Below are 14,009 nucleotides of genomic sequence, written 5' to 3' on the forward strand. Positions count from 1 at the left end.
TACCTGGATCTTTTCTGAGAACTGTATACCCATATACATATAACTTTATAATTCAGAAGGTATACATTAGAGAAAATAATTTATGCAACTTCCAAATGTTTAAATGTGTGAATTTTTCAAATTGATCTTCAGTGAAGCTGATTGGAATAAATGAAGATGGTTTGCTCAGGGCATTGTAGTTAGTATGTATGTATGTATGCATAAGATTTCTTGCCTGTCCTTCACCATAAGGTCCCAAGGCAAGTAACAACAATAGACTATACAATTATAAAAACAGAGAGTAGATAATTTGTGTTCACTTTTAATGTATTCTGGAATCTTTCCCAAAATAGTCTTCAACAACATGTACCCTTTTGCTTTTTCTTAAATGTTTAATGGCACTTGTCTGTAGACAAATAATTTATTTCAGTATGTTAAATATCACTTTAAAATGGTGGTCAGGATCCAAATGTAACAAGTTTCATTAATCCAAGGGCAGAGTTTTTCTCAGAGAGCCTCATAGCATCTGGTGAGCTTCTTCTGAAACCTGTAAGATCTAAAAGCAGTCTGTGATACTGGGGGTGGGATAGGGAGTTGGCTGTCAGTAAAGTAAAACATTGTTACACAACCACAAAAAGAAAATCCACTGGGATACCCAAGCTCCTTGTACTGGCTTAAGCAGCTATTGGAAGCCCACACCATAGTGTTAATTTTCCTTCTTATCTTATTTAGACATGTTGATGTGCTGATTTTTTCAGAGACAAAACAGATTGAAAATAACGTTTTCATTGTTACTGCAGGTTGGTCAAACATTTGTGTGAAAAGGTGGAGTAGTATATATCCCATGCATTTCAATTTTTAGCATCATCATGAAAGAGTTCTTCTCCCTCTACTTTTCTGCCAAAGACTCGATCTGTCTGGGAGGCCCTTTCTGTTGTGCCATCACCAGAGAATGCCAGGAGTACTAGGACTCGTAAGATGGCCTTCTCAGTTCACAAAATGGAACTTCACCTTCCTCACCCTCCTGCAGGCACTACCCTGATCTACTCTGGATAACCCCTCAGCCCTGCAGAGCAAATTGTGTAAAGGGGCAGGGAGAGAGAGACAACTGTGAAGTCCCACTGCATGAGTGGAAATCTCTTCTGCTCATGCATGGACAGCAGTGGATACAGCCTGAAATCCTTATTTAAGAAATCATTGAATCCATTCTAACAAAGGTTATTTTGTTATTTGTACATCTGTAGAAAGTATTATCTAAGATTGGGGTGTTGGCTCTAGCCTCTTGGGCTTGCTGATTGGCAGGTTACCGGTTCAAATCACTGTGATGGGGTGAGCTCCCATTGCTCTGTCCCAGCTCCTGCCAACTAGCAGTTCGCAAGCATGCCAGTGCAAGTAGATACATAGGTACTGCTGTGGCTGGAAGGTAAATGGTGTTTCTGTGCGCTCTGGCACTCGTCACAGTCCTCCGTGCTCCAGTAGCGGTTTGGTCATGCTGGTCAAATGACCCAGGAAAACACTGTGGTGGCTCTGAAAATATCTTGAGGGGGGAAATAAAATGTAGGAGGGGCATTCTCCTATCTGGTGGTAAATAAGCAGAGAGATGAAGTCTGCTTAACTGAAAGAAGAACATCAACAAGAAGGAATGAGTTAATGGAGACAATTGAGCCTTACTCAGACATGGATTCAACACATGGGGGGGGGGGTCATGTTGCATGCTCCTTCCAGCATCACATGCTGTAGCTGCACACCTCAGGGGCAGGAAGCATGGCCCTAGTTTGTTATGTACGTGCATCTTCTATGCATGGATAGCATATGAATAGAGCTTTAAAGGTAAGTAGAATTTGGAAATTGTTATTATTATTATTATTATTTGTACCCCGCCCATCTGGCTGGGTTTCCCCAGCCATTCTGGGCAGCTTCCAACAAAGATTAAAAATACATTAAAATGTCACACATTAAAAACTTCCCTAAACAGGGCTGCCTTCAGATGTCTTATAAATGTCAGGTTGTTGTTTAGCTCTTTGCCATCTGATGGCAGGGCGTTCCACAGGGCAGGCGCCACTACTGAGAAGGCCCTCTGCCTTATTCCCTGTCTTTGCTTCTCACAGTGAGGGAACCGACAAAAGGCCCTCGGCGTTGGACTCAGTGTCTGGGCAGAATAATGGGGGTGGAGACGCTACTTCAGGTATACTGGGCCAAGGCCATTTAGGGCATTAAAGGTCAACACCAACACTTTGAATTGTGCTCGGAAATGTACTGGGAGCCAAATGTAGGTCTTTCAGGACCGCTGTTATATGGTCTCGGCAGCCTCCCCCAGTCACCAGTCTAGCTGCCGCATTCTGGATTAGTTGTCATTTCCGGGTCACCTTCAAAGGTAGCCCCACGTAGAGCTTATTGCAGTAGTCCAAGCGGGAAATAACTAGAGCATGCACCTCTCTGACGAGACAGTCCATAGGCAGGTAGGGTCTTAGCCTGCGTATCAGATGGAGCTGGTAGACAGCTGCCCTGGACACAGAATTGACCTGCACCTCCATGGACAGCTGTGAGTCCAAAATGGCTCCCAGGCTGCGCACTTGGTCCTTCAGGGGTACAGTTACCCCATTCAGGACCAGGGAGTCCTCCACACCAGCCCGCCCCCTGTCCCCCAAGAACAGTACTTCTGTCTTGTCAGGATTCAACCTCGATCCATTAGCTACCATCCATCCTCCAACCGCCTCCAGGCACTCACACAGGACCTTCACTGCCTTCACTGGTTCCAATTTAAAAGAGAGGTAGAGCTGGGTATCATCCGCATATTGATGGACACCCAGCCCAAACCCCCTGATGATCTCTTCCAGCGCCTTCATCTAGATGTTAAAAAGCATGGGGGAGAGGACAGAACCCTGAGGCACCCCACAAGTGAGGGCACAGGGGTCTGAACACTCACCCCCCCCCCCACTTTCTGGGCATGGCCCAGGAGGAAGGAGCGGAACCACTGTATAACAGTGCCCCCTAGACGGTGCAGAAGGATGTCATGGTCGATTGTATCAAACGCCGCTGAGAGATCCAGCAGAACTAGGAAACAGCTCTTACCTTTGTCCCTAGCCCGCCGTGGAGTAGAGGAAGTTGGACAAGGTAGCTGGTACTATGACAGAAATACAGAAATAGGTAAATGGTATACTCAGCTGATGTTGTAAACTCCGTTGTAGATCAGTCAGCAGAAATGGAAGAGAAGAGGGCGGGAACTTTATTAATAAGTACAAAGTAGAGTTAATATAATAATATGTGGTATTAGTTGGAGGCTGTGTTAAGGAGTAATGTTTGTCTACTGTGGGTGCTGATGGCACATTTTAGTTTCTGCAATAGAATTAAAGAATTTAAGTATTTTAACATCTTTCCTCATAGTGCAGAAGGAATCTGCAGCTGTCTTCACCATCACCTCATACTCGCTTTACTAGTAAGACTGATGTCCCCTTCTTGTCAATTACCATTGATTTTTGCGTAATTGTTTTCTCTTGATGGTAGCTTCCTTGCTGGGGGCTGTTTTTGCCTGTTGCACACACTTAACCACGTTTTAAGGGAACACAAGTAAATTGTAACTGTGCACATTGAGGAGATATCTCAAGACTGACTACATTTTTCTTAAACCCAGTGAGATCTTTATAATCCACATGATGCTAGCAAATAATGCATAAACATAGCTTTATATACAAATTAAAAGCTTGAAAAATCCTCAAAGAGTATTTTGAAGTTATTTTATTTTTACAGTTAGGTTACCCCTCTTCTTTTCATATTAGTCTAACATTAGAAAAATAAGAATAGTTAACTTACTTGAACCTTCCCTAGAACTGGAGCATATCAGTTCTGCTTGCAAAACTCTATTTTTAATAGCAAATTGTTGGCAAGATTTACATTTCACAACAAGCTATTCAAGTTTCTGTTCTTTTTTTAACTGGCTAACTGATTTGTTAGAGGACCACCCATACATTCAAATTTAATTTAATTGGGAAGGCTTTCAGTTAATGTGTGTGATTATTTGTTTTATTTTCAGGTTTTTGGAGTGGATGACAGCCAGGATTATAATAGGCCTGTTATCAACGAGAGCCAGAAAGATTTAGTAAAAGATTGGGCTATAAATTCTGCTACAGTAGTGCTGGAAGAAAAAAGACCACTGAGTACAACTGGATTTCTTGACACAGAGGTAGAATTCAATTTTTGATGGGTCATCTTCTTTTTTCTACTCTACCAACAAAGGAGAGGACCTTAATATAGTCAGTATTAAGTAGCTAGCAAGCAAAGCTTCCTTAGAGAATATGAACTAATTTTTAAATTATTGTATCTCTGATTTCTTTGTTAGAGCTTATATCTCTTCTCTGCAAAACCATGGCCACTTGCGACCTTTGCGCATACTACATAGCATGCTCTTCTGTGCAGCATTTCATTTATGTATGCCACTGTGCTGATATGGCACAAGCAACTAAAGAAAAGATAAATACTAGAGTTGCTGCATTGTTAGCTATAGTATATTCAGGTGTTGGTCAAGAAAAGTTCTGAAATTTGCAATTATGCAAGGAAAAGGACATGCAGACTGTGAGTGCAGATGGAAAGACGTTGATCTTTCCAGATGGAAAGTTCATGGATCACTGCTTTTGCAAAGGCATTGCCATCGTGCCCAGAAATCAGCATAGCATATAAGTCTATAATAAACCTCTGTGTCAACTTTTGATAGTGTCTAGTAATATTTTAGAGGTTCACGAAGGAGGTCTAAGGAATGACAGTAAAGCCAAACTTTCTTACACCAAAAAAGACTCCTGCAACCATAGATTGAACTACAGAGAGCAGCAAATGCAATAAGCATCTGTATGTTTCAACTGAACATGAAGGGAAAGGGGTGATAAAAACATCCAAGTTAAAACGTGTAACTGTTAACCTGAGTTTGCTATGCATAGTGACATCGTTCCATAAGCTTAATTATGGGAAGAAATTACACTATTCTTCTACTAATCCTTATTTTTTACCTTTCTTATATACAGTTATTTTTGTCACCTGGAGCTGAATTTCCTTCTAATACTTTCTTTTCCAGAACTGTTGTAAAGCAGCATCTGTTCTGTTTCTTTGGCTGTTTATGCATTATGCATTTAAAGTACATCCCCACCTCCCCCAAAAAGAGAATCCTGGGAACTGTAGTGCTGTGAGGGGTAAACAACAGATCCAAGGATTCTTGAGGGGAGATGTGCTTTAAATGTGAGTATGCAACCTTAATACCCATATTCAATGTTATATGATTTATATAAGATGATATATTGTATAAGATTTATATTGAAAACTCCAAGCAGTATCTTAATATTTTGTGGGGTTTTTTATTTTTAAAAAATCATAGTTATTAAGTGAGTCAAGGTTATTGACAGATAGCAGAAAATTAAAATGAGGGATTTGCAATGTATCTTGAAGTGGCACTATTAATCTGAAGTATGGTGTTTAGGGGAGGGGGCTGAGAGGGAGGAACCACAGAAAAGAATTTTCAGCCATGCCATTCATCCCTATTCAAAACTTTTATTATTACACTATAACATGGTACAATGCCAAGTAGAAAAAGTCTGATTATGCCACTGTTTCCAAATCACATTTTGACCCGCATGGTGTTTTACTAAAATCCATTTTCAAGAACACTGTGAACACCATTTTATAAAGTTATCTCATTGTTATAGAATGGAAAAACTGAAAATAAGCAAATGTTATACTGCAAGTCTCTAAACATCTTACTTTGCATTCTGAAGCAAAAGTATATTTTATGCTCTTTGGCTGACTGAGCTGCAAGACTCGGCTCAGGAGGCTTTTATTCCCGGCTGGTGGACCGGAGCAAAGATTTCTGCACTCCAATCCACACCCAGGCTCTGCCCCTGTGCCTGCCCCTCATTGGGCAGTTCAAATTTGGCATTGGTGGGCTATCCCGCCATTCATAGTGCCCAGCTAGGGCAGGACCCAATGACTGGCTGATACCAAGAGGCTTTTTGCTCCACAGGGGGAAAAGGGGAAGCTATGATGGGCTACAACTGCTGCCCATCCCAGAGCTGGGTAAATAGTCATTTTATACAGAACAACCCGCATTCTGTGAGTTTTAGTTGGAATGTGGGTTTTAGAGAAAACTAAAGGAACTGTGATGGAGGTGATGGCCTGAGAAGTTGATATACTATCTATATTATATTGACTCTAAGGCAGGCAACTTTCTCACAAATATGTCACGAGAGGAGGCTAAGAAAAAAATCATATTTTGATTATGAATAGTAAAATTGATGCAACATTGTCAAGAACATAGCAGATGCCAGTATGCATTTGCCCATGACAAGTATTACTATCCAGGAACGATTTCCTCTGAGTCAAGCCTTGAAAGAGACTTTCTATAATTATTTGGGCTTGTTTCATTGTTTCTGAACCCTTAATATTGGGACATCCTGTTTTCAACATTCCAGAATTTATCAGTGCAACAAGGAAGAGCTACAAGCTTTTTGTGTTGAAATGAAAGCTAGAGTTACTGGGAATGCTCTAAAGGTGGTTTAAGACCTGTGTGCAGTTCATGGGCAATATATTGATCACCCCTGAAACTTTCACCATTTTGCCCCAGTAAATCAAATTACCTGAATATTTTACCATTCCTCAATTTTGCCTCCAGAGACAAGCTATTCCATTGAGGTATTACTTAAAAGTACCATGGTTTTGAATACCAAATAAAAACATGTCTTGAGGTTTTCTCAGTAGGGTTTAGAAAGAATGTTCCTGTCTTGTAGAATCTGCAGCAAGTGACGCCATAACATACCCATAGCAACCAATGCATACATATTCTATATGTCCTATAATTTGAATACTACCAACAATTGAAAGAGCTTTAGGTTAGGCTCCTGGAAGAACTTCAGAAGGTGAATAAGGGAAATCATGTGTGGAATTAAACTTCTGAGAAGTTAAAGTATTTTATTTTATTGCTGACATTGTCTAACGGTATGTTGTAACAGTTAATCCTTTACTGGTGGTTTTTGACTAAGCTTCCTTTGCATTAAGATACTGAGAAATCTCAGACTTTTCAAGTTTCATTACTCTTTCTCTCCCCCCCCCTTTAATATTTCAAAGATGCAAAAATATTTTGCAGGATTATCCTTTCAAGGAATTACTTTATATTTTAAAAACACCTGTTTTATTGTTTAATCATTTATTTTGTCATTTCCTATCCCTTTCATTTTGAGAACTGTATAATGAAAAACATGGCTTGTAAGGGTGGGAATATAAACGTGGAATAAGCAGCTATGGAAACAAACAAGGATAGAATCCAAAATCCAGTCAGTTTTTTATTCTTAAACTGCTTACCTTGGAGTAGTCCCATTGAGGCTGATGGGAATATTTGATGAGTAATTCCGTTTTTTCTAAAGGAGACTATATTGGAAAGTATTCCTATAATATAAAATAAGATGTTACAGAATCTCACATCTCTGTGTCTGTGACAATACTCATTTTATGGTGATGTAATTACTTTGGTATAGGAAATAAGTGCACTGAAATTTGGATCAGTTTTATTTAGAAATTAACAATGTATTGGAGGCTACTTATACATACCACATGAATTGTGCCACAGAATTTAACAAACTGGCTATGATCACATGAAGAAACTAGTCTGTGAATTGGTAGTTACCTGGTTAAACACAATCACAGTTGAGACAGCCCTTTTGACCCTTTTTTTAGTTAACAGAAATTCAGGGGCTTTGAGTTCATGCATATTTTCTTCCCATATGAATGCATGCAAGTCAATTTTATGACAATTATATATCTATTAGCTGACCCTGAGAATGTCACCTACAAACCTGCTATGTTTGTTTACTTGTGAAAGACTTGTATACTACCCTTAGGTGTTGTTTCCAGGGTGGTTTACTGAAGTTGAATAAAATACAAGGTTATCCTTAGGCCAAACTTGGCACTCGCGGCTGCTAATGGAGTAATTTTCTTCCAGTGCAAATAGCAGATTCAGATTGGGACCACAGGGAAGGGAAGGGTTAAGAATCTCTTCTCTGTGGCTGCTGCAATCCTGATAAATATCAACCACCCACCAGCAGCTGCTGTTTGTGTCTGATGTTTAGTTTGGGCCTTTATCTCCACACATCAGCCTACCACAGAGGCTTGTGGTATAATCATTTCCCACACAGTTGCTCAGCACTTTGAAGCCAACCCGTTCCTCTAATTACTGATTTTGCTTCAGTCCATATCTTACATGTGAATAATGTTTTAAAGGGATTTATAGTGAGTGCTGTGCAGATGCATCACTGAAGAGACGGGTTTCTGCATTCTTGAGGGAGAAAATGTAACACATGCAAGAGCTGGAAATACAAAGTCCTTTCACGTGAATTAACATTTTGCACACATGTTTTACAATCTTCAAAAAACTAAAGCAGCTTCTGCTGTAATTTGATGGCACAGCAGAGCCTAAGTAGGCTCTTTGACAGCCACCTACTGGACAAAGAACTTACTGCAGCTTCAGAGTCCTTTATATTTTCACTCAGTTTCGAAGCCTCAAAAAATACTTACAAAGACCAGCCCAAATTTGACCCACTTCTCCCCACCATTTGAAATAACTTTCACGAGTAAACTGATGTTGAGCTTATGGAGCTTTATTATGAGAATTGAAAATAATCACCCTTTCCATGCTATACTAAATACAGTCTCGCAATACATGATCTGCGATCTTGACTGCAGGGCAAACACTGCAAAGCTTGGCCTTGCACCAGATTTTCCCATGTGGTTTGGTCAAAATCGAGTATACACTTCCAGAGTTAGCATTATTTTATGCTTTCCTAACCCACTATTATCAAATCCCAACCTGTAGGGTACTATGTTGGGTGGTTATATATGTTCCAGGTGTTATACTCGTAGCCTCTGAATAATGGTGTTTCAGTGCTAATGCCTGTGTAATATAGCCTTAATCAACAGCAAAGTCAGACGTACATGCTGAACTTGCATAAAAGAGGGCTAATATAGCAACGTGGATGGATAGATGTCCCTGGCTATGTTTGGATTATCAAATTGGCTGGGAGGTGGATATGCATCCTGCAGCCAGTTTGCTACTTCCTTCATGCAAGCAAGGTGACAAGTCAGAAAGCTGCCATTAATTATTAAGTTCAAACTAGGAAAATGTGGTTGATGCCTTCTAAGCAAGCCAGAATATGAAGCTCTGGTAATTGGCTTGTTTCAGAAGCAGTCAGCCATAGTTCTGCAGTTCAGTTGTAATGGACAGCTATGGTAAATTGCAGCTTCCTGGTTTGTTTTCCCCACTCATGTAGGGAGGATCAAAGCAGCTACATGTATAGGTGTAAAAAACGTATTTATATGTCTGTTTGTTAAGCCAAGATATGACTGCACTCTGCCAGTTTCTAACCACAAGTTCACTACTAGATGACATTCCTTCCTAATTAGTCTTGCAGTAAAGGCATCAGTCAATGTATGGTAGTGACTGAATCATGATTTCACTTAATCTGAGTGTGAGTGTGCGTGCGTGTGTGTGCGCGTGCGTGCGTGCGTGCACGCACACTTGTTCTCCAAGATCTTAATTTTCTGAATGTTTTTTTCCATTTTTTTCTCTTTAAAATGACTAAATCAATGTAAGCATGATTTGTGTTGAAATCTGAAATCTGTTAATAGGAAAGCACTGGTGTATCTGGAAGCAAGCGCTGGGTGTCACAGTGGGCTAGTCTGGCTGCTAATCATACAAAACATGAAGAAAGTGACGTACGGATGGAATCATTTGCTCCTGCTCCTCTAGAAAATGGTACTTTACATATTTATCTTTCATAGCAACTACTAGCAGCACACTCAATTGTTTTATCACACTCAATTGTTAATCTTCTCATAACCACTTAAGCAATAGTGTTTGTTAAAAGCATGTGCTTTGTAAAGAATTTTGATGCTAAAAGATTGTGATGCAAAAGAAAAAGAGTAAATGAGGCTCCCTCTAAATTTTAATTGAAATAATCTGTAATATTTGTAGAATTTCCAGGTGGCATTCAGTGTTGTGCTATGGTGAGTTGTTGCATCTGCACCAGCATTGCAGCTTGCCAGACAGAACGATCCCTCTCTTTTCCCCTTGTGTGCTGTTCATAGCTGTCAACTTTCAGATTTGAAAATAAGGGATCAGCAGCCTCGAAAATAAGGGACCAGCAGCATAGCTGTCAGCTTTCAGCTTTGAAAATAAGAGATCAGCAGCCTCACCTGTCCCGGAGACAGACTATGGGATATCTAACAAGCTGGGATAGCAGCGGGAAGCTGCGGGAAATGGTGCTGGAATAAGGGAATTTCTCACAAAAAAAGGGAAGGTTGATGGCTATGGTACTGTTGTGGGGGTATGCCTTATTACAGAAGTGGAAGTCCTTGCCCAGGGCTTCCGCTGACATGGCTTGTCAGGTGAATCCTACACAAGTGCTTTTACTTAACATGTTTTCCCTCTCCCCATTTTCCTACATTTTATTTCGTTTTAGATACAGACATCAGTGAATCTGGCCTGTCAGCTAGAAGTGCTGCCTCTGCTGCCTCTTTGACCAGCCAAGGAGATAGAAAGAGGCGAACGCTTCCACAGCTGCCGAAGGAGGAAAATGCCACAGAAGGACAAAGAACAAAGGTTACAACCCACCAGCGATCGGAGATAGGTGAAAAACAAGACACTGAACTTCAAGAGAAAGAAACTCCAACTCATACCCAGAAAGAAATAGGGCAAATTAGCGACAGGAGCGTGACTAAAGCAAGCAGGGCAATGAATGGCCTGTCTCCTAAAGCAGACAAGGCCCTTCTTCACTCCAACAGTTCCTTTTCTTCTGACAAAGAGAAAAGTGAAAATGGCAGAGAAACATCGGTGGTGAAACAAGCTTTGGCTAAAATTAAGCAGCAGGAACAAAAGGAGGTAACGCATTGGACCCCCACTAAATTATCTTCTTCAAAAACACCAAACCAAGCTGAAAGAAGTAGAGACGAGCCGCCTGTTTCTCATAAAGCAGACAATAAAGAGAAAGCGTCAGGGCGTGGTTCTGGCAAAGCAGAAAGTAAAGTGGTGCAAAGTGACGGGAAAAGAAGGAAAGCGGAAGATGCAACAAGATGTCCAACTCCAAAAGGGTTTAGTGGGGATAAAAAAGAATCATCAAAACCGTTGGTGAGACAAGGCAGCTTTACCATAGATAAACCAAGCACAAATATACCTATAGAACTGATCCCTCACATCAATAAACAGACAGGAACTACTCCGCCATCATTGTCTTTAACATCCACTAGTAGAATAAGTGAGAAAAGTGATTCCGTGGAAACAGATTCTAGTCTAGATACAACACTTATCTTAAAGGACACTGAAGCTGTAATGGCTTTTCTTGAAGCGAAGCTGCGTGAAGAGAACAAAACCGACGAAGGACCTGATACTCCCAGCTATAATAGAGATAATTCCATTTCACCTGAATCAGATGTGGATACAGCTAGTACAATTAGCCTTGTTACTGGCGACAGTGAAAGAAAGCAATCTCAGAAACGAAAAAGCTTTAGTACCCTGTACAAAGATAGATGTTCCACTGGTTCACCTTCAAAGGATGCTTCAAAGTCATCTTCTACAAGCGCTAGAGACAAAATTGAGAAGAAAACAAAAAGCCGATCTTCAGATGCTGGTTCGAGAGGTGATGCACGCAAGGTTGTGCAGAGCAGTGGAAGAATAAGGCAGCCTTCTGTAGATTTAACAGATGACGACCAAACTTCCAGCGTACCTCATTCTGCCATTTCTGATATCTTATCTTCCGACCAGGAAACATGCTCTGGCAAATCGCATGGAAGGACATCTTTTACCTCAGCAGATGAACATTTACATTCCAAAACAGAAGGTATCAAGTCAACCAAGTTGAGGACCTCTCCAGCATCAGCTGGGCAGTCCAGTAAATCAATCACTCTCCCAAGGCCTCGCCCCACAAGGACTTCTCTCTTACGTCGAGCGCGACTTGGTGAAGTGTCAGATAGTGAACTGGCGGATGCGGATAAAGCATCCGTTGCTTCTGAGGTGTCTACTACAAGTTCTACTTCCAAACCCCCATCTGGAAGGAGAAATATCTCAAGAATTGACCTGCTTGCTCAGCCACGGAGAAATAGACTTGGTTCTTTATCAGCGCGTAGTGACTCTGAAGCAACAATGTCTAGAAGCACGACATCATCTCGTACTCCAGAAGCCATAATTAGAAGTGGCATTAGGATAACACCGCCAGCAGACAGCACTAAAGTTTCTCCTAGAATGAGAGCGAACAGCATATCTCGCCTTTCGGACTCCAAATCCAAATCTCTGTCATCAGCTCATAATTCTTCAGCAGGTACGAGAGTTTTTCAACCTTAATTCAATAATTTGTCCTGTCAGCACTTTCCCTTTTCGGTTGATAGGGACATACACAAAACATTTTTAATAATAAAGTGTAGCTTTAAAGTTGCTGAATCTAATGAAAAATGGTAAGGGATTGGCTGAATCTCCTTCACTGCTAAATGGCTGATTTATTCATAAGTCATTCAGTTTTTTAACCAAATTAATGCTTTTTTGCTATAAAACTGTAACATGTAAGACTAATAATGTTTGGGATGTCAGGATTCTTTTTCAGATCTAGTGCTGTAGTACATAGCATTTTGAACTTGGATTTGGATTATGAGAGGCCAGTGATTACCGTATTTTTTGCTCTATAAGACTCACTTTTTCCCTCCTAAAAAGTAAGGGGAAATGTGTGTGCGTCTTATGGAGTGAATGCAGGCTGCGCAGCTATCCCAGAAGCCAGAACAGCAAGAGGGATTGCTGCTTTCACTGCGCAGCGATCCCTCTTGCTGTTCTGGCTTCTAAGATTCAGAATATTTTTTTTCTTGTTTTCCTCCTCCAAAAACTAGGTGCGTCTTGTGGTCTGGTGCGTCTTATAGAGCGAAAAATACGGTATTATCTATTGCTTCTACGGTAGCTAAGATACACCAAGAAAAGAAAAGAAGTCACACTTGGCTTTGGTTCTCCAGTTGACTGAGAATTACTACCTAATTTCATAACAGGCCTCTGAAAAGGCATGTTAACCTAGTCATTAGTTTGGTATAGCGCATGTGGAAAGAACTGAAATGCAGCAGTCTACACATGGATTATCTTCATGCATAACTAGTTTTTGTCAGCCTCCATCTGGGGGTTGTATTATTTGCATATCCATCACCTTGTGAAACATTCAGGCCAAGATCTCAACAGCCAAGCATGCACTAGGAGTTCCCAGGGCATTTCTTTCATCGTAGTCATTCAGCTATAAAAGGTGTGCCCAAGGGTTTGGGAAAACCTCCAGAGTAGCATCTGGCATGGTATGAGCAGCTGCAGCCAGATAGAAAAAAATATTGTGTGTACACAAGGCTAATATGAATCATGGTTACAGGATAGACGGCCTATTACCTGTCTTTGAGAATGATACGCAACTAGGTAAAAAGCATTTGCAGATACTATTTCATTCTGTTGGAGATATTAGGACTTCTGCAACTGTCATTTTAAGCTATTTGTAAATCAGGGTTTGGGTTTTTGAAACCATGTTGGATGGCACCCATTTTTACCCACTCTGTCTAGATCCTTGGGTGCACAAAATAAGCATGATCCTTTTCCTGCCATCATTGTATCCCAACAACTGAAATCCCATTCTTAATTGATAAACTAACATAATATAATTTATAATGGCGTCACTTGCAGTAAAGGGTAGGCTAGAGATAATTTGAGGCAGTGGCTGATGACCCGAATGGGTTGGGTTATGACCCTCTTCACAAGACGGAGGCCGGAGAGCAAAGAATTCTGGGAGGCAGGCACAGTCCCCTCAGTTTTTTGTCTCTTGCCTGACTAGATTAGAGATATTTTAAAGGAATAAAATAAGTTTTACAATTCCAAAAAACTCATTGAAAAAACTTTAAAGCTGTACGCAGAGAGTGATAGCTCAGAATCAAAGAGTACACCCAAGTTACAAAATGGAAAAAAAAGAAGGAATATAGAAATAGGCAATAATAATAATACA

The 14,009-nt window shown here is 40.6% G+C and overlaps 1 protein-coding gene and 1 long non-coding RNA gene across 33 annotated transcripts in view; one reads left to right on the forward strand and one right to left on the reverse strand.

The window, feature by feature from the left end:
- Positions 1-14,009, forward strand: part of CEP170 (centrosomal protein 170) — a 73,852-nt gene that overhangs the window by 43,054 nt on the left and 16,789 nt on the right. For 22 of the 32 annotated variants that reach the window (XM_083432102.1, XM_083432095.1, XM_083432089.1 and 19 more), the window contains 3 exons: positions 4,010-4,159; positions 9,634-9,760; positions 10,467-12,317. In XM_083432102.1, the coding sequence (XP_083288228.1) occupies positions 4,010-4,159; positions 9,634-9,760; positions 10,467-12,317 (2,128 nt within the window). The remainder of the gene's footprint in view (positions 1-4,009; positions 4,160-9,633; positions 9,761-10,466; positions 12,318-14,009) is intronic. The other 10 variants (XM_083432085.1, XM_083432087.1, XM_083432090.1 and 7 more) reach the window with 1 other exon arrangement.
- LOC310673671 lies at positions 392-6,946 on the reverse strand. Its single transcript, XR_014509172.1, has 3 exons — positions 6,594-6,946; positions 3,052-3,103; positions 392-526 (listed from the first exon to the last, which is right to left on the reverse strand). It is a non-coding gene; the product is annotated as an uncharacterized lncRNA (long non-coding RNA).

This window comes from Podarcis tiliguerta, assembly GCF_965153285.1.
Source record: "Podarcis tiliguerta genome assembly, chromosome: 3".
Classification (NCBI taxonomy): Eukaryota; Metazoa; Chordata; class Lepidosauria; order Squamata; family Lacertidae; genus Podarcis; species Podarcis tiliguerta.